Here is a 21,037-nt window from a genome sequence, read left to right as displayed (position 1 = left end):
CCTCAATAATTAAAAATCAAGAGTGAACGGCGCCTTTTTGTTTGCGTTATCGGATTAGTGCGCTGTCGTTAAAAGTTTTGTGTTTAATTATTTTTTAAATCAATTAAGAGTCACTTTCAGCGGTGATTATTAAATTTCTAAAGCAGTTTCGAATATTTTTCACGAGCACGGCATGTCGATAATCCATTATTTACTTGTTTCGTACTTACGATAGCTACGTGGTTGTTAAGCCAAATCACATTTTACCTCACGATAAATATTATTCTGTTGACATAATAACGAATGTTATCTTAGCAAATACGAATACTTCAGGGATTCGTATAAAAACACAAAGAGCCCAACTGAAGTGTTTTTGGGCTTATATTAATTTCGTGTTGAAGCTATTTGTTTAATACATTTCACTTTTTATTTACAGTAATACTGAGTCATTTCAATAATAAAGAAAACCGATGTTATTACGCAGTAGAGGTTCTTTGAAAAGCCAATGCGCCTTTGAGTCGGGGAAATCTATTGAAGTCCGTAGATAACAATAGATCTGTCTTTTGAAGTGTTTCGGAAACAGAGATTTCCAATAATCTACGAACCTCATAATTAATCTGAAATGATTTTATGGACTGAGATAACGATTTTTTAGTAATTACCGTTGCTGATAATTGCAATGGCAGAGAAAAGGAAATTAAATATTTTCATTTTCTAAGCTCAGTTTGAGACTTAATGGGCTCGAAGATTATTTTTAGATCACCAAATACCTACGCCGCTTATGCGTGAAACCGTAGAGTAAAGTCAAGCTTACTTAAAGTTGCGCGGTTCTTCACCACATGTTTATCCATTCCATCTCATGTGAGACCTTACGCCCTAAGCAACAAGAGCGACAAGCCCACAATTTAATAATACTATCCTCAATTGAGAATCCCATCGGCCGACTCGTCTCGTCTCCGTATTTGTCTCGAATCACAGGTTAATAAGTAATGAAGCGGGTTCAGTCGAGTTTTGTTTGTTAAAGTGATTATTCAAATACGAAAAACGTTTTCGGGTTTTCCCTAAACTTCCCTCATATTTTATTCACCGATTTTTCACGGTATGAGGTATTTGTAGCTGATAAAAACCTCCGTGTTTTTAACGTGAATGTTGTTATTTACAACTTTCAGTGGTCGGTAGTTATTTTGTACTGTGACGTTAACTATTTATTAATAGAGTAACAACTTGTTCCGATATTTAAATAATCATTCGTAAACGATTTTTTCAAACGCTTTGAATGGTAGAGCATTGTACATACTATACTGTTTAGGTATTTCTTACTTAAACGAGCACCCGTACCTTAAATGTAAAGACATTTAATGTAACGTCTAATTGCCTTAACCGTCCCAAAATTATATTTGGAAGTTCCTTAGCTATACAACGTAATTTAGTGGCGTACAATTCTCTCTAATTATTCGAATAAAATCCCTATTTGATCGTAATTGTTTCCTGGTCTATATTTAATTACTGTTGTCCGATAAAATATTTAGGGATGTTAATAAGGAGATCGCCGGTTCCCAAAACTTCGCCGAGAAAACTAATCCGACCCGAGATTATTTCCAGTGGTTCCCAATCAATTCGCCTATAAAAACACGAGGATAAAACGGCTATCCTTTTTGGAGTTAGCTCGACGATTCTCGGCGGAATCATTACGAAAACACGACAAAATTGTAGGCCGTCTTTGAGGAGGGAAGGGGTGTTATTTATCGAGGGCAGAGGCCGGAGTGTATCTGAGTGGGTCTATTAACACAACTAATATTTTCTTCTTCGAGTTAATTGTTATGTCGCGTTTAAGAGCAGGTGGGTCGGCCCATTAGGTGCGTAACACGAAGCTTGAGTGCCACAGAGGGAGTCACGGCTCGCGGAAATGTTTAAACAAATTAAAAGTTTCCCTTTATGCCTTTTCTCGAAGAGTGGTCTTATTGTGATTCGTTTATTGAGTTTCCCGCAATTTGTACTTCGGAAAGACGGTAAACTTACAAGTGAATGTAACTCAGAAATTTTGCAACATCTTAACAGGGACCGAGAAATAAAACGTAAAAGTTTCTATGATTCTATTAAAATGGGACGTTAATAACCCTAATTATAAAATTCAAATTGTTTTCAATATGTGAATACGTTTAATTGGGCAGAAACTAATTTCCATTTCGTCGATGTAATGCTTCCTATACAACAATTTGTGTGGGCGAAGCTTAAACATGGCTGTATAATCTGTATACATCCACCCCAAAACCAAAGCGCCGAGTAAACTAACAATCAAGAAGCTCTAATACAACCTTTGATGGACGCGGGCTGACCATTAGGTCTGGCGATTGTTCGTAACAGTTAAGTAACCACAGTTGCTACAACTACTGCATAGTTGAGCCCGAAACAACTGACAGTTTGGATTTCAAATAACCGCCGGAATGAAAGATGGCATCCGAGGGATCGATCTCCAAATATTTGTTAGGGCTCTGTTTTGGAGTCGCGACGTGACGTCATAACGCATTTAGGGGCCCGCCTCGGGAAACTGACGCGGAAAATGATCATGGATTACGTTTCTGATTTTGTTTTGAATTGAAATTTCGCAGCTTTTATCGATATTGCTCAAAGGAGAATCTAATAACTATTCTAATAGAGCTTCTTTTACAATGATGGCCTCTATATTTTAAAGATAGATGAATTCATAAAACAGCTCAAATCTGTACATTTTCATTAATGCAAAGCCCGTCTCCGAGAACTCATTAGAATACTGCTCATTTAATTGTGATTAAACCTACACGACAAGGTAGACAAACAAGATTGCCACGAGCTTAAACCAAAGCCAGAGCAATGATATCAAGATGTGCTTAAATGTAATAAAGTGCGTAAATCTAGCTGGCAAAGGAAAAATTAAGTGTCTGTCTGAGAGTACGTAAACGTTGCAAATTACAACGAAAGGTACCTCCGGGGGCATCCCACTGTCTTTCCTTAAACGAATACTTAATAATACCGTTGGTTTAAGCGGCGATAAGAAAAACGTGTCCTGTGTGAGTTTATTGATATTTAAAATGCTCCATTTTCCTTGAAAGGTCAAGTTCTTGTTATTAACGTCTCTCCGGAATAGACCTTTTGACTTTGCCGATACTCATAAATTGTTTGCTTTCAATTTTTCATAACCTTATTAAATGTTTAGTTTTTTATGAAATTTGCGAAATATGAATATTATAACTATAAATTCTTGCTTAAGTCGTCACATGATGGCCGAATATACCAAAAAAAATAGATTTTTAAAGAACGTGTAAGTTTTTTGCCCTCGCCCGTCGCCCGAGCAAACTTTGTTAACAATCAATAAAAACTTGCTTTATTCTCGCCATGTACGTTCTCAACTATAAAAATTCTAGGCGCCAACAAACATTGTCTCCAATTTCGCTCACTTTCACGCTGTGAAAAATGCCAGGCGGGGTGGAATTAGTAAAGTTACCCCGGATCCCGCAAGAGTGCGCCACACATTGTCCGAATATTAAAACTCGAATTAGAGTGCTCACGTCTCTATGGGTCCATAAATGTTCTTGTTAGGCCCCGAACATTTGAGGTTATGCGGCCACATTTGATTTTAATTAACTATTCCACGTCAAGTAAATCTTTTGATAGATTTATTTATTTGGCAGTTTACTAGCATTTTGTTTATCTCAAGATAAAACTGCAAAGAACTCGAAACTTCCTTATGGTGCGTTTTCGAGCAATGCGCTTTTCCGCTATACTTATTACGAAGCAAGATAACCGCTGTCAGTTTTCTTTAGTTACGCGCCAAAGATCGCGCGATACCACCAACTTTGACCTGGTCTTGAACTATGACGTGTGCTATCTACAAAGTACTAACCCAGTCAAACAATTGAACGTTGAAGCCAGCAAAATCTATAAGTAATCGCGCGCCAACTTCAACTCAAAAGACACCTCGGAGGTTCGGCATTGATCACTGAACCGAACTTCGGTTTTGCCGTAACGTCGCCCAGGGGAGTGCCCCAAAGCTCCGTCGCTGTCCTTGTCACACGCACCAGATTACAAATAAGTAAGAAGGTAATGACGCGATAGGCCCCACAAATTGCCCGTAACAATACCGCATTAGGTCACAATCTATGTCGCAGGATACGTCATAATCTATTTTTTCGGTGGAATCCTTAGTGATTTTCTCTGACAATGGCGATCGGTTGTAGGATGGAATACATGATTGATGTATTGCTTTGTAGACTAATGACATCGGATAATTAAGGAAGACCCGTTGTGACTTACCTACTTATGAATTGATTGACCAAATTCGGTGTATTTTGAAGGATTATAAGTTACTAAGTGATTTTAGTGTATGCATATTAGACAGGAATTTTAATTAAAAATATGAAACTTTGAAATATCTTGCAATATAACTCTTAAGATATTTAAGCAGTTATTTTGCATCTAAAATGTATATTCTGATGTGCTGCCAACTGTATATTTGCTCTACACAACGCGCGGTCACCATGCCCCATGCCTGTCACATTTTTCACTCGAAAAAAGGATTGTCCAACAAACGCGGACAATTCCCACTTAAACAAATCACCACTAAACAAACGTTTCTGCAGGTAGGAATAATTCAGCGAAAGGTCACCTGTTACGGTATTCGACATCGATCATCGGGAGTGCGCTGCGCCGGCCTCCGCGTAATGTGGCCCTGGGGACCTCTGAGACCACCTCCGCTGCCAAACTCGACTTAGCCGCCTTTGTATACACGCACATTTTTCAACGCGGGTCATTCCGACCCCTGTTTACCCTTCCCCGTACCATGATACATGACATATCTAACACATCTGAAAACTTAATAAGGAATTCATAATTAATCCCCACGTACGTAATTGTACGTCACGCGTCGTGTCGACATGAATATTCACGGTGCAATTTCGTTCCGTTCAGATTTATTTTGTAAATGGGGATTTTAAAAATGCTCCTTCGGTACATTCGTGCTGTGGGCAAGGGACGCGGCGACAGCGCATCTCGCGGTGTATTGTTCGTGTCCTAACCGCCGACTTTCCATTTATTTCTCTATGAATACGTTATTACCTGCTCGCCCCCGCTTATCAAAGTTTATTTGCAGCGTGTGGGTTACTCTGTACCGGTGCTTATTCGTTATTACAGCGCCGGAGTGTTTTATTGCCGGGGTGGGGCTCAAATCGCGCACGACGCCCTTGTTTTTCGCTATTTTTCCCCACGATCTTTTCAGGATTTGAAGTTTATTTTATGTCTTTTTCTTGTTGCAGATTGAAGACGCCATGTTAATGTTCGACAAACAAACCAATAGGCACAGAGGTAAGTGGAAACATATATATTTTTATTAACACAATAGGTTCTAGACTCCCATTACCGAACAATTCTGAAAATAAATTATACAAACAAAATAATTTTGTACACGAAGTCCATCACATGCCCGTATTATTTCGGTAATCACTGTTTGTAAACGTTTCGATTGCGTGCTGGTACCCTTTACAGGTTGATATTTGACTTACAAATAAATAATTGGCTATTAGAAACGAGTCAAGATTACAAAAATGACTTTGAAAAATTTATATTTGTTCCGAAAAAAGTCGTAGCAAATAAAACAGCCGGCATTTGGTATCGAACGGCTCATCAATAACTGAATCGAAAAAAGTAAATAAATTCTTAGGGCAATAACATATATTATCGCTTGCCCGCCCGTAACTTAGAAAGCACGCACGAGCGGTGCCGTGTCACCTTGTTTTTCCGACAGTACAAAGGAATTTCCAAAGGCTTGCATGTCACACACGGAAACATATCATTTTTGTTCGCGTCTCGCCTCATTTCTCCGACCGTATTCGCCACAAAGTCGTCGCCGGTTAACTAGCAACGGATAAACACAAGCGTCGACCCTCGATGGAACGTAGCCAGATAACGTGGATATGTCACAATCTGTACCCGTTCATATCTGTCAACGCGCTCGGCAAAGAGAGTGAAGGGCAGGGGAGGTCAAACGACGCTGGCCGAAATGCGTCTCGTGCGAAGCGAAGCGAGACGTACGTTCGAGGTGGTATCGCACTAAATAAGTCCACCGATTTCGGTATTGTGCTCCCCTCGTGTTACGACTATTCCCGACTAATAAATAACAAATCGACACCCGAATAAAATATATGGTTTTCTCGTGGAGATTTCGTACTGAGGGCGAAAGGGAAAGTTCGTTTGAAACGCCCCTATTTTCAATTTTCGCCGAGCCACTTCAATTCGGCTATTTATGGAGACAGTACAGTTGTAGTGAATGGACGACCGGATAAATTTTATCCCAAACACTGAAACTGAGGCTTATGTAATCAGTTTCTTCCATTATCCCCGCACCGCGTAAGATTTTAATTAAAACCCACGAAAATCGTATCAAGGCGGGCCATCTTTTGTTGCTAACGAAGGTTCCCTTGCAACAGTTACAGCAAATACAATGTTAAATTTGCTTTTGTAATCCCCATTACACAAAAACAGGTTGACCCAAATATTCAGGCTGGGTGAAATATCGTTGCGCCGTCATTTGTGCAAGTTCGCAAAAACGAATCCTGGCTCATTGTTGGTCGAGGGAAAACCACTCTTTTTCTTATTCGCATAAGTTCGCAACTGACGTACGCATGCGTTTTTCCACTTCCAACTTTTGTGCCCTTTGCTTGTCATTTGGATGATATTTTGAAATCCCTCCGCTAGTAATTACCAGATCACGGTGGCGTGCCATATTTTGTCACGGAGAATTACTATCTTACCTTTTGTGTTGTTGTACTGAAAATTTTCCACGTTTCATGCATTATTAAATATTACGTCCAGATAAAAGCTTAAGACAAAAAACATTTGTAGTGATGCTTACGTAAATACACCAACAAATGTAATCTTCCAAGAGCTCGTGCGTCTCTCCATGCGAGAATATTCTTTTCAAAAGACGCGTATTAATTTTCCCTAAGAGATTTTGATGTGATTCAAATATAATATGTATAGGGCCATAAGCAATAATCTAATATAAATATTCCTTAGGCCGGCCGTAATACTGGCGGCCGGTTATTATCCCGGAACGTAATCAGTTGGGTCGGGTTATCCTTGCAAGAAATGTAAAAATATCCGCTGTTTATTTGTATCAAACTCGGGCAAGAGGCAACCCAAACGCGTATTCAAACTGAATATGAATGCAAACTGGCCCGGGAACGGGCGGAATGGCGAAAATCAAATTAGGTATGGCGTGAATTCTTCACGGCGACGACGGGAAAAAATTGAAATCAAATATTCATTGACTTTCAACCGGATAAGCCGGCCCGCAGTCATTTCAATACATTTTATTATCTATTTTTCGGGACCCCGCGAGGACAGACCGCCGAGATAGCGATTTCTTAGCGCCTGAATTATTAACTAAATTTCTTTCGGCTAATCAAAGGGGATCTTTTTGATTGCAATTAAATTATTCCGCGGCGGATCTCGTGGAATCTTACCTATACCTTCGTGAAAGTAATTACAAAATACACAGGGCTGAAAATGCTAATCTAGAACTATTTTTAAATTAGTCTGTGGACAAAGTTTGACAGAATTTATCAAATATTTTATATCACAAGGTCAATTTTATTCTTTACTAGCGGCCGCCCGCGACTTCGTACGCGTGGATCCCGTTTTACCCCCTTCATCTATCTTACGCGGTTTAGATTTTTTCATACAAATTTTTTTCCCGCTAACTCCCGTTCCCGCGGGAATTTTGCAATATCCTGTTGTAACTAAGCTTTAAGTTTACTAAGATACCTGCATGCCTTTCAAGCGTCTAACTTAAGCGGTTTAGATTTTTCATACAAATGTTTTTTCCCGCTAACTCCCGTCCCCGTGGGAATTTTGCAATATCCTGTTGTAACTAAGCTTTATGTTTACTAAGGTACCTGCATGACAAATTTCAAGCGTCTAACTCAAGCGGTTTAGATTTTTCATACAAAAGGATTTACCCGCTAATTCCCGTTCCCGTGGGAATTCCTAAGTATCCTATAACCTGCCCAGGAGTATGAAGAATAATTGTACCAAGTTTCGTTAAAATCCGTCAAGTAGTTTTTGTTTCTATAAGGAACATACAGACAGACAGACAGACAGACAGACAGACAGACAGACAGACAGACAGACAGACAAAAATTTTACTGATTGCATTTTTGGCATCAGTATCGATCACTAATCACCCCCTGATAGTTATTTTGAAAATATATTTCATGTACAGAATTGACCTCTCTACAGATTTATTATAAGTATAGATAAAACTTTTCTTTCAGCTGAAACGAACGAAAACTTTTCCGCCCATTTATCGAAAAGTCAGCCTTAACCTATTTAGATTTTAAACGTACTAACCTAATAATCATCGGGTAATAATTATATTACCAAAATTATTAATAACCGCACAATAGGAAAGTCCAATAAATCCCGCGGACTTGTGTAAATAATTCCGTGTGAACGTTTAAACCTCCTCCATAATGGGTATATTTAGACCATAAATTACATGTTGAATGGGGACTTAATTCAAACGGTGATTTTTGTGTAAAGCTGTTGAATCCGTGAAAATAAAAAAACCTTTTAGCTTTTTCAGTACATTAAATATGCGCGAATAATGCGTTTAATAGCACCCTTTACTTTTATTTACGACCTTTGTCCGGTTGCAAAAAATAATAACGGTGACCCCTAATTTTTTCCTATTGTCTCGCTTCAAATATTTTTTAAATTAATTCCTAATACTTTTGCGGCCAGATGCAAAATTTCATCTCAGCTCTTATTTAAACAGATTGAACAATATAGGTCGAATATACAGACTTATAGCACCACTTTTTTTAGAGTAGACTGAACGTGTACATTGAATATACTCGTAAGAACTTATTGCGACCGAATAAGGAAACATCAGGGCATACATAAAACATGTCTGCCATACAGCTCCGTAATCAACAAGCCGTTACCAAGGGTCGCTCACGTTCGTTTGCCATTCAAAGTGTCAACCGAGCTTGAAGCAAATGCCATTAGGTACCTACGGAAAGGTAACGCGACGTGTGAGAGACGAATTCATAAATATTAAACAACAAAAAAACTAGTGGCAAATCTCGGTGGGATCCATTTGGCCGTGTCCTACGCGCGCCATAGGGATACATTTATCCGAATGCGTGATTCTGTGAAAATTTCACCTCTTACACGCCTAAAGGCATGTTCACATTGCCATAAAGTTACATTCTATATCAACATAGTAAGGCTGTGTGTAAAATTCAAAAATAAACAAATTACGGTTTACTATGTCTAACGATCTAAAGTAGATTAATCCAATTTTCTTCTCTTGCTTGTCAGCATCTTAAAGCCTGAAAGTTAAAGAGAAATATTGAGGTCTAAGATTTCCAATTAATCCAATATTGTAAAGATACACTTCAGTCCTCTTGATTAAAAAAAACGAAGTTGCAAAAAATTGCTCATTAAAACCAACCTGCTGAGCACAGACACCCAAACCCACTTTGCATATCGCCGCTCCATCTTATACTGAGTGCTTCGCGTCTTCAAAGAACTTGTCTACTCCATCGGCTATCAGGCATGGCTTGTGAACTTGTGATTAATCTCAGAATTCTTTTTGATTTACTATCCATAGACATATTTGCAGAATAATGCGTGATCTAACTAGAGTTGTGTCAACGCGCATTGTGAAAATCCACTTAACAATCTTTGTTTAATCTTTGACAGAATTTTGTAATGCATATTAATTTGTAATTTTTAGGAAGATAATAATAGATAATATAACTTGTACTTAATAATATAGGCATAGTCATACCTACATGTGAATACACACGTCGACATAAATCTATGACTTCAAAATATTTGCCTCTAACAATGTTTGAAGTCGCATTCGCAGCTAAAGTTCACTACGCGAAATGTCAGGCCGTCGTCCAATTTGATTAAAATCACTCGATGATGATTGAATATTTCAAACCCTGAAACGCGCGGCAAACGTAAAGCCTAAAAGCGTTAAATGCGCGTAGCAGAAGCCTAAAAGCGTTATCTACATATATCTCATTCGTTCCTGATGTGCGAAGGTTCCTGTCGCGTGAATCATGGATGACGATCGTTCGACTTCCATAAAACTTGAAGTCGCAAAGGGCGTATGGTTACGTTTTAAGCTTCACCCTCACGTGATTTTGTACCTTTTATAGCACTTTGATGTTGGGGGAACAGGCGTGGTTGATTGATCAATGCAAATACTTATTGATCCTTCACAACTTTGCCAACGAATTTCAATTCGATTCTGTATTTTGATTGTTATATCACTTAATCAAACTAGAGAGTTTAGCTTGATTATTAAAATATATTTCAATTAATCACTAATTAAACGTTCCAAAGAAAACAATACATACTTTCCTCATTAAGTTTATTAATACATCTTACAAAGTTAATACTCCATAGCTTCTTAAGAGCTTTTCTAAGAATCTTGAGGATGCCGTTTCTGTAAAATTTATAATAAACCTTGCCTTTAATGCCGTTAATCATTTATTACCTCTCTCTATCTTTGTTTAATTAATTGTACAGTTCAATAAAATCAGGAGAAAGCTATTTTTGTTCATGTCTAGGCTTCTAATACTGGCAAAGCTCCTGAAGAACAGCTCTCAGACGGTGTAAAGCGTGCAAATTTCTTGGGAGGTTGAAACAAAGGAAATTGAACTCTAAGTGTGTGGAACAAGAGCCGAGGGCAGTACTGAGCGTATTTACACAGTGCTAAGTGGCGGTATGCGACCGCCTTTCCCGGAGGGTCTGAGGAACGGGGTTTAGATGCATCTTACGGGAAACCAAGAGCCTCGGTAATAATACGTGTATTACAATTAATTCACTTTGAAATAAGCGACTGGGAATAGTCTAGCGAATTGAGGGAACTGGTTGAGCGTGTATTTTGATAAAGTTGTTTATCGCATGATTCTAAAAATGTACGATTAAGGCCTGATTTTTCAATAGCCGGATAACTTTTAACTGAAGAGTAAGTTTGGCATATTGACAGTGACAGTATGGGAAATATGTCAAAATGACAAAGTTATTCTTCAGTTAAAAGTTATCTGACGATTGAAAAATCAGCCCTAAGACGAAAAAAAGAAGAGTATTATTAGAAATAAAGTAATTTCTTATACAAAATCGATATTGACAACACAAATTGAGGCTTTGCTTTGTCATATGTTTTATTACTTTGTGGCACTCTAAAAACCAAATGCGTGGGCCGATTTCAATCACTCGCCCGTCAATCGATTCATCATAATCTCGTGAGTGTCACCCGAAGACATTATTCAAATTTATTAATGCGAATCATTTCTCCTAGTATTTAAGTATCTTAATTTGTAAGTCTAGATATTAGCACGTTACTACCTTGTTTAATATGCCACGCAATTTTGTATACCCATTCTTATAAGATACATCATACAAGAATGCGTGGTAAATTCAGTGAACTGCTCCTGAATCAAATGTACCTACTACTGCTTTTTCTATTTATTCATATTAACCGGCAGACAGTGGTGACTGAGTTTGTTGCGGCGCTTCTTCTCAGCACTTGCCAAATGTTGGTCTCGAAGCGCTGGTAGGGTAAAAAGATTATGAGACATGTAGAGGCTCCTTAAGAGCAAAATGACGATTTGTAAGAACTATTTATTAGTCTAAACAAATAAAGAAATTTTGACTTTGACTTTGACATTATCAGTAACCAAAAATCAATATACCAACAACCAGACGCCATAAATAAAATTGACATAAAAACGCCTATGTTCTCTCAATTTTTATCGGATAGTGCTTCAACACCGCCAAACACCAACACGGCTCTTTACTTGAGCGCTGTCAAACAATAAACTGCTATTTTTCAAGCGCTCGGTAGGTGATTATTCTGTGGTCCCGCGCTACCGCGCATATCCATGCAGCGAGATGCACTCGGCGGCTCTAGGGACCGCACTCAGCCGATGTTTTGCTGTCAACCAATCTCTGATAAACGTATCTGAGATAGGGTTTTGGATTGTGGGAATGCTTTGGTGATAGGTTCGCGGAAAATGTTAGGAATTTGAGAGCTTGAGAATATTTAAAAACGAAATGCTACGTTCCCGGAATATGTTATAAGTGGATACTTTGATTTTGTTGATGACAAAGTTTAACTGCAAGCAATTTGATTGGTCATTTATTGGCCAACTCAATTGACTAAAGATTTATTGATTTCGCTAAAATTACCATTGTAAAGATTTCACTGACTGCAATTTCATCACAAGTGTTCAACAAAGTAATTAACCGATAGAAAATAATGACATCTGCAAAGAGAAAAACCAAAACACACACGAAAAGTCAAATAATAATCTCATGAGACACAATCGCAGCTATTCAGAGCTGCGCCCATACATTGCGACCCTCAATGCGCCCAATAACTCCGCTGGTAGCAACAACAATGGCTCTTTAAGAACCAATAGCGATAAATCGAAGTACGGGAATTGATCGTCAATGGGGCATTAGAAGCTAACACCACCACAATATACATTAAGAGTATGTTTTAGCGAATCACTTCCTGCTGAAGCGGCACACAAAAAAGTAGTGAGAGCAGGAAATGACACAGGCGAAACCATTCACTACCTCCTTACGCTAAGGTAAATAAGTGCCAAAGATTGAAAAGTCATTCTTGTAAATGCAAGGTCACAAAAGGACAATAACCTTCTAAAAATAAGGCCTTTGTACAGGCTTTCGATCAATGTTTGTTTTGACAAGTTCCAAGTTTGTTTCGAGCCTAAAATAAAAGTTCTGAAGTTGGCGTCTTCACCTTAGTAAAAAGTTGCTTTCTTACGTAATTCATTAAAGGAATTGAAGGATGGTTTATTAAAATACCAAAAACCTAAGTTCCATTATGCTGGATGCCTTTGATGATTAAGGATATAGGTATTTACTGATAAAAATTTAATTGACTCAATTCCAGTAAAGTTAACGGATTCTTCTTTCCTCTGAATTACAAACTTTGGCAAACTTTTAACTGCAAACCTTCGTTTTAATACACTGATAAAACACTTCATTATTACAAGTGCCTGTACATAATTGTAAAAGCATTCGATTCACGTTATTTACAATTTAACCTTTCACGTTTTACATTGTTATTGCGTGTATGATAATAACATGTCATTCGATCCACAATCGCTTCCATCGGTCGCTGTTATTATCTACTTTTGTAGGCGTCTTGTCAACGAGTGCTCATTGATTCGCTTCATGCTTTATAATCGTTTCGAATGGGTACGTCATTATTTGTCATGCTATTGTTAAATACGAGCATATTTAAGTGACGACACATAGTGGAATGTAGATTGGAAAATGAACTCAACGCGAAGCGCAACACACACAATAAAAAATACATACTTAACAAGATTACGGACTAAGAGTCTGTAGACAGAAATTATTAAGAACAGTTTTAAAAAATACGATCATGATTATTAAAATGTAAGCCTGCCTATGTATCTGTCCTTAAAGACAGTCCTCAACGAAGGACTGGCCTCAAGATTATTAAGGACAGTCAAATGTTTTGACAGGGATATTTAAAATTTTGAAGCGAACTATGTTAAAATACAAACTTAGATATTAAAATTGATTCAATCAATTTAATATTAGACATTTTCAAAAGCTGAAGAGATCAAAGTAAAATCATTGTTATCGTTCCAATAAGATTTCAATTTCAAAATATTTCTATTTCTATTTTATTTTTATTCAGTTAATTTAAAAATCACAGATCTCTAAATGTCTTGAGATGAAAACATTTTCTTTGTTTCTCATTAACATAAAATAAACTTGCGAAATCAAATCCCCAAAACTTTTAAACCTAACACAATGATCCTAACAAAGAAAGCTCCAAAACTTTACATTGCGAACAATATGACTGTAAATTTCGTTTCGTGCTAATCCGTGTAAGGTGAACTTAATGTATAGACGAAGTGGTTGCATGAATACAAATTACCTTGTAAAGCAAAGAAGACAAATACTAACTAAATCTTCACCGGGATCTGACATGATTGTGTTATTAAGTAACGCGCTGTTTCGAATAGAACGAGCAGCACACGAAGCTGGAATAAGTTTGAGCAATAAATAAATTGATATTGCAAGCACGCACTCGATAGAAATCGAAAAATATTCTTGATTTTATCACACACTTTATTAGTGTGATTTGTAAAAAAAAACTTCGTAATCTATTGGCAATGGTCTTCTATCCTTAGCCTATTTGTTTATGGAACTATATTTTTTTTTTTAATTATCTACAAAGTTTACTGAATAAAAGAAAAAATAATTAATTGTACGCACTCTATAGAATTTAAAAAAAGTTTGCTTCAAAGTAAGATATTTATAAATTATTCTTATTTACCATTTTAGGCTTTTAAACAAGTTAATTTTCAATATTAATAATAACTTTAAAAAAAATACTAATAACTCCAAGTCCTACATACTCGTAAAATATAAATTACAAGTGACTACGCTTGTCTCAAGTAAGAGCGCACACTTGTATCTGCCAATATTCTTGTAAATTTACAAAATCGCTTGTTTTCACACGGGCTGTGGAGACATGGCATTAGCGAACTTCTGTGTCTACATACACGGTGTAAATAGGAGTAAACCGCTTTAAGGAGAGCTCGGCAACTTAACAATATTAATAACTTTATGCATTTCGCGCGAAACTGTAGCAAAAGTTACGTAAATGCAAGAGATAGTGTTACTTCGGAGATTTTTTACGTGAAAATGCAGTCATTTTCGTATAAAATGTTCACTGGATTCTAATTTTGTAAAACCTATCAGTAAAACCTGAGAAACGAAGAAAATAGTTTCGATTATACAAATAGGTAAACTTAATATGCTATAAAATGTATTATAACACCAACCGCGTGATATATGGTAAGCCATTGTAATACCAAAATTCCCAAACTACTGAATTACTTAAGTTTTGTTTGAAAGCGCGTAAGTCCTCTATCGTATTAACACGTTCACTTGAGCGCGAGATATCCAGCTTGTTTTAGTTCTATTAAAGGATTCCTCGCATAATTATCACAAAGCGACTTACTACGCACCCATTTATTAACCATCTTAATTACTAAGGCCAAGTTAATTATACCGAGTAAAACTTAACGCCTAAAGAGCGTTATCCCATTAATTTAGTAAGTCGCTTCCGCGGAAATCTCTTTATGTCACTCTCTGTGCGATATCGCTAAAGTTTCTCAGATGATTTCAAACGGTACCTTTAATGTCCTTAACTTTTTCTTTAATAAAATTATGGAAAAAATCTCCGGCTACTTTGAACAATTACTTTTATTTATGACCCTCAATATATTACTGTCGCCAGAATTAAGGCAACGTTGGCGCAGAGGCCTGATATATTTTTATTCTTTGTAAGGATTTTGAGCGATGCTCAAAGAGGAATGCAAACTTTTAAAAACAAACGTTGTCTTTTCTTTTGGTTTGTTGGGGAGTTGTTGTTGTAATTTAGTCGTTAAAAACCCGGCACGCGAATTCGCGGCAGTGGTAGCGGTGGTGAAATGAATAGCCTATATTATTCTGTGGCATTACAGGTGTTTGGACAATGAGAACGCGGGCAGAGGCCTATCTCATTACGGCCCTGACCGCAGCTGAGTAATGACGCGCGGCTCAGCGAGTCACGCTAGCGGCGCGTTTGCGACCAGCCTTTTGTGGTTTACTCTAAATAACATAATATCTCAGCATCTATAGCACTTATTCAAATAGGTTTGCCAGCTATTACTGGGTTTATTCGAATGTATTTGCTTTTATCTTCTAAATTCTAATAGCTAAGAATATAATTGTTATGAACATGCACCTATAAGTCACGACAATTTCTTTTACTATTTTGACAACTACGAACATCAAATCATAACCGTAGCTTAATAAATTAATATTTAAAAATAATTGTATAGTCATATTAAACGCCGAATCGAGAGACATCACATTTTTCAATACACTATTTTAAAAGCTATTCGGAATCAGATAGGTAAATGTTTATACAGTTTAATAGCACATTTAAAATAAACCAGCTTCACTCCTATCAGGGGAATAAGCTTTGATAACGTTGCATTAAATGAAACGCAGCAAATTGGACCACTCGTAAATTCCGAAAGCTCTACTGCAGAATTTCAATCGGCTAGGATGCGGGCAGGTGTGGTCACGCCGTTTTACCTACAGCACAATTGCAATCAGCCTAATATGTTGAACAGTAGGTCCATCTCATTATCATGTGCGACCACAGGAGAATGATGGCGCAACGTTCGCGCGTTTTGTCCGTGGTCGATTTAATGCCGACGACAAATTGTGTGTTTGCCGCCGGAGATCATTCCCGCTGAGAATAAATCGACTGATTACTTTTACAGGTTAATTGTTTACGAAAAACGATTCGTTGTTCTGCAATTCGAAGTATTAAAGAGTTAATTGTGATGTTTCTTTACGAAATTAAGCGGTATTGTTTTACAGTCGCAAGTGCGGGAAACTGAAGCCGTATAAGGCGTTTGCGTTAAGTTTTCTTATTGTTTGGCCAATCAAAGGTGTGCCAGTGGAGTTTCCTTTTGTATTTCATAATAAATGAGCATCTGAACTCTGGCATGACTTTTCATGTAAAAATAAATACCAATAACTCCGTTGTACTTATGCCGAACAATATTTCTGACGGAAACCCTTCCCAAAAGAGGAATATTCAAAAAGTTCGCAATTACACCCTTGCGGGAGCGAACTAACTCTTGTTCCTATCCTCTTAACAGGAAAATAATCTGTAACCTCCCACGATAACGCGATTTTTGTGTAACAACCTCGAGTCGCGCCTACCCTCGGCTAGCCCGAGGCTGGAAATCCCCGTACTGTCAGTCTGCTAAGGATTCGGAGTAATATACATTTTCTCGTGTTGAAATTACGCCGTATTTCGCTCATGCAACATAAAATCGGCGTAAAGGCGGCGCCCATGAACGGCGCGATCCTATAGCCTTTATTTAGTTGACTCCAATGTAACAATCCACCGGAAGTTTTACTGTCAACAGTTTCGCCAGCCGTTTCATAAGCGCGCCGCACTAAAGTGCAAGGGCTGCCCCTAATACAAATGCGATAGCTAATCAAGAACAACACCGTAACTTTTATACCTAAAAATCGAATGGACTTTTCCATTTTCACTTTCTTAACTGTCTCCAACTCCATGGAATCATCAATCTTAGTTTAGTTGAATATTTTTATGATAAAACAACATACAACTCATAAGCGCAACAGGATTGTAAATACTATGAGATTCACTGAACAGTTTTGTTGTTTTGCATGCATTTTCATTTCATCTATAGGTAGGCAAGCACACATTCAGTTTCCTCAATGAAACTAACAATGTGGCAATCTAGACAAAGCTGGAGGAGAAACACGAAATAAAAGCAGTTAGTGCGTGCTCCTAAATTTCCAAACTAATGAGTGCGGATCAGCCCTACCCGCAGTATAACGCAATGCACCTCGCGTATAAGACAAATTCGTTCGCCGCGTGATACACTGCGCTCTCCTAAAACAACTTGTTCACTTCAAAACGGAGAAATGTTTCCGAGTTTTAACCTTTTAAATTGTTACCTTGTTAGTTTGTTGCGGCGACTCGAGCTAAGATGTTGAGGTTCTTTATTTAATGGCTTATTGCATTATTCAAGTCGTGTTGGATAACAAGTTCGTGTGGACGCTAATTGATAGAGTGTAACTTGTAACTTCCTGCTAGGATCGCTTTTGATATTTTTGTAAAGTATGCCATAAAATGCAATTTGAACATATCTAGAATGTTTTGAATTATCGGAGGATAGTGGAGAGACATAAACGTGATTTTTTAAATCACAATTTGGCATAACGCGAGGCATCTAATACCTAATGCACCACAGATACGATCTCTATCCACGAGTATCTGGATACGAGTACTTTTCAGGTCACGAATATCAATAATGCATTTAAAATTATACTTTAAATAATAACCACGTTAATTAAAACAAAAGAGACATACCAACCCAGGGATGAATGATCAAAGTTAATTGCACGAAAAAAACGACCCTTTCGCTGGTAACGAAAGAACATTGCAATAATTTAAATCAGCTATGAAAAGAATTGTCTTCGCATCCAGTACTGTAATTATTTCCCGTTATTCAGTTTCAATCACACATCTGAAACCTTCGTTCACGTTACATTCAATTACAATCTTTGTTGTTAAATTTTGAGGGTTCTTTTTTAATAAGTTCACGAGAATTGTGTACCTGTTTAAATTGTAAAATATGATTGAATTTTTTATTCAAAATAATTATTATTTATGACACTGAAATACATTCGGTGATAGTTACGCTCTTATTTACAAACATTACTATGAGGTCTCACAGTGCGCGTGGACGCACATGGTGACACACGAATCAATCACATAGATCTATTCAACACAGCGTCATTCGATTTTCTGCTTCACTTAAGCAAGCATCGTTTGTGAATACGGACGTTAGCATCATTGACACATTTACTAAACTGTTTAAAAATTGTCAGCCATAAAAAGTACCTATATCGTTCGCTTTTTGTTTCCATTAGACTTGAGCGGGTAACCTAATTAAGAGACCCGAACCCTGAGTTTAATCGTTGGAAAATTATATACAAATGCTGTATGGACTAGATATGTATGCCACTAAATTTCAGTTAAAGCATTTAGGCAACAGGTGCCGTCAATGAGCGGTCGTGGTGATCATGCTCCCTGTTACAAATAGGCCGTAACTGTCTCCTACTAGAGCAATTGGTTTAAAGTTGCTGTAACTAAGTATATTATGAGAACACACGACGCATGTGTAGGTGGAACCGGCTCGAATTTATGCCCCTATTTCTATGTCGTTTCGAAACAATAATCATCTCTTAAACGACAAAGTTTGAGACATAAATTTGGAATTAACGGCTGTGAATAGTGTACAGATCTTCTTAACTATTAAATGATTTTAAGATCTCTGTTAATAAAACTATTTTTTGATTGTTTCGCAAATAGGTAACTACCTAATTATATGTGGAAATCACTTAAACAGAAATTACAAGGACTAAGCAAATAATTAGGTAATCCACGACGTTTCAATTATGTAAACATTGGGCATTGACCTGTGATAATTATTAAGTACACATTAATTATGAATATTAACCAAATCACCGATCTAATTGACAGAGTTCAACCACACACAATGGCATCATTATTAAATGTGACAGTTAAAACAATAACATGCTTTTAACTCGCATTAATAAATAAAATTTTCATTCAAATGTGTCTATTTATGATATCGACGGTAATGACGTTAATAATAGATTAATGGCGATCGCAGAAACTGTGACCGATAATTACTCCGAACGCCGAGGGTAAGCACCCGGCCAAAACATTGATCGAACGACCGCAAAATATTAATATACCATTTTAAACATATCATTCATTAAAACAATTTTAATTAACTAGATTTCATCGGGTGCGGCCTCGTGAAAGCCTTCAACATAATTTAAATACGCACTTAATGTGCAGTGACAGGACCCGCAGACTGCAACGGGTCACGACAGTGAAAAATGTTGTGACACTAGCAGCCTGCGTTTGATTCACTTGTCAATTATATGTCGCGAGCGATCTGATGCGAATTTACTCAGTCGCTCGCGAATATACGCTGTTCAATCGGAAATTTGCATCGAAAAACATAGGTAAGCACGAGTATTTGAGTTTACAGTAGCTCGGCAGTTCTCGCGAGCGGAATCGAGTTTGGGTCGGGCTCGCGTCGCCATGCGTAATTTGTCGTTTTAATTTTTCAATGGACGTAACCAACCGATGGCATCCCCCGGAATTCGGCGCTACTGCATAAATTACGTTTCCCGGATTAAATCTCGCGTTCCCTGAGAATTTTTGAACTTTTTTCAATGAAAAAGTAATTAGTTTCAGGAGTCGTAATTACGGTGCATACGTCGCCAAATGAATTTATGATGCTTTTTTCCAATTTTATTTTCAGTTACGTCACCGCCTACCGAGGTGCTATAAATAAATTTGAAATACAACTACTTCTAGCGTAAAAATTGCATTCGGTGCGGGGTTATTAAATTTTTTCTGTCATGCAGTTCATGTACCTTCGTGAATTTTGCTTTGCATAAATAGATTGGATTTTATAGCTGATGTAGAGTTTTTGTTCAAGGCTTTAGGGACATGTTCAGTGTTCACTACACCAAACACCTAATTTGCGAATACGCAGAAAACTCGTTGCAGACGCATCCATTAGAATGAGCAGAGTGCAGAACTAATGCATGTATATTAGAAGTTGGGATAGAGTTATACGAAGTGATGTCCATAAATTGAGACAGGGCAGGACACGCAACGAATGTGTGCGCCTCCTAGATTTATACGTTCGTCTACGCTGGCTCGCACACTCGTAGACGAAATTATTACTGGCCACTAGAGCAGAGAAAAACTCTTTATGTATTGCCTTAATTTTGCGATAAACTGTACGTCCTATATTATTATATCTAGAAAATGTTTATGGGAAGAATGATTACAGTCTGTTTCTGTCCTAATGTGACCGAAAAGCAAGAGCTAAGGTTACAAAAGGTTGAAACTTTTTAGTGCTTTCAGCAAAAAGCTAAAATATTATTGTGATTTTGAAAAACGAATTTCTAAAAAATCCGATTATTTTAAATCACAGCAATGGAGAGATGTGATGTGTCAATCGAGAATTAATTTAAACTTTGCTGGCCAAAGCGAGCAGCGTACGACCCGAGGGACCAAACCAGCATCAAATCGAATAGAAGGTTATAATTGACTGGCACCAAGCTAACAACAACCTAACAGGCACGCCGCGATTTGCTGATATGGACTTTACACAGTTACTTATAAGGGCTGAAATACTTTCGAATGTGGATCGGCCTCAGATCATTTTTCTTTGGAGACAAATAAGTTGGTATCACCAGAGTCTAACGCTCACTTAGTAGGTGCTTCACAAAAGTAATTTGCGAGTCTCGTGGCCGATCGTTTAGATATTCGCAT

At 37.5% G+C, this 21,037-nt stretch overlaps 1 protein-coding gene across 4 annotated transcripts in view; it reads left to right on the top strand.

Annotated features, from left to right (window-relative positions):
* Positions 1-21,037, top strand: part of LOC135071734 (RNA-binding protein Musashi homolog Rbp6) — a 615,851-nt gene that overhangs the window by 478,582 nt on the left and 116,232 nt on the right. For all 4 annotated transcript variants that reach the window (XM_063965517.1, XM_063965519.1, XM_063965518.1 and 1 more), the window contains one exon: positions 5,268-5,316. In XM_063965517.1, coding sequence (XP_063821587.1) covers positions 5,268-5,316 — 49 coding nt within the window. The remainder of the gene's footprint in view (positions 1-5,267; positions 5,317-21,037) is intronic.

The sequence above is a fragment of the Ostrinia nubilalis genome, chromosome 5, assembly GCF_963855985.1.
Source record: "Ostrinia nubilalis chromosome 5, ilOstNubi1.1, whole genome shotgun sequence".
In the NCBI taxonomy this organism is placed as follows: Eukaryota; Metazoa; Arthropoda; class Insecta; order Lepidoptera; family Crambidae; genus Ostrinia; species Ostrinia nubilalis.
The sequence above is the reverse complement of the archived record's forward strand: the minus strand, read 5'-3'. Positions and strand labels throughout refer to the sequence as shown.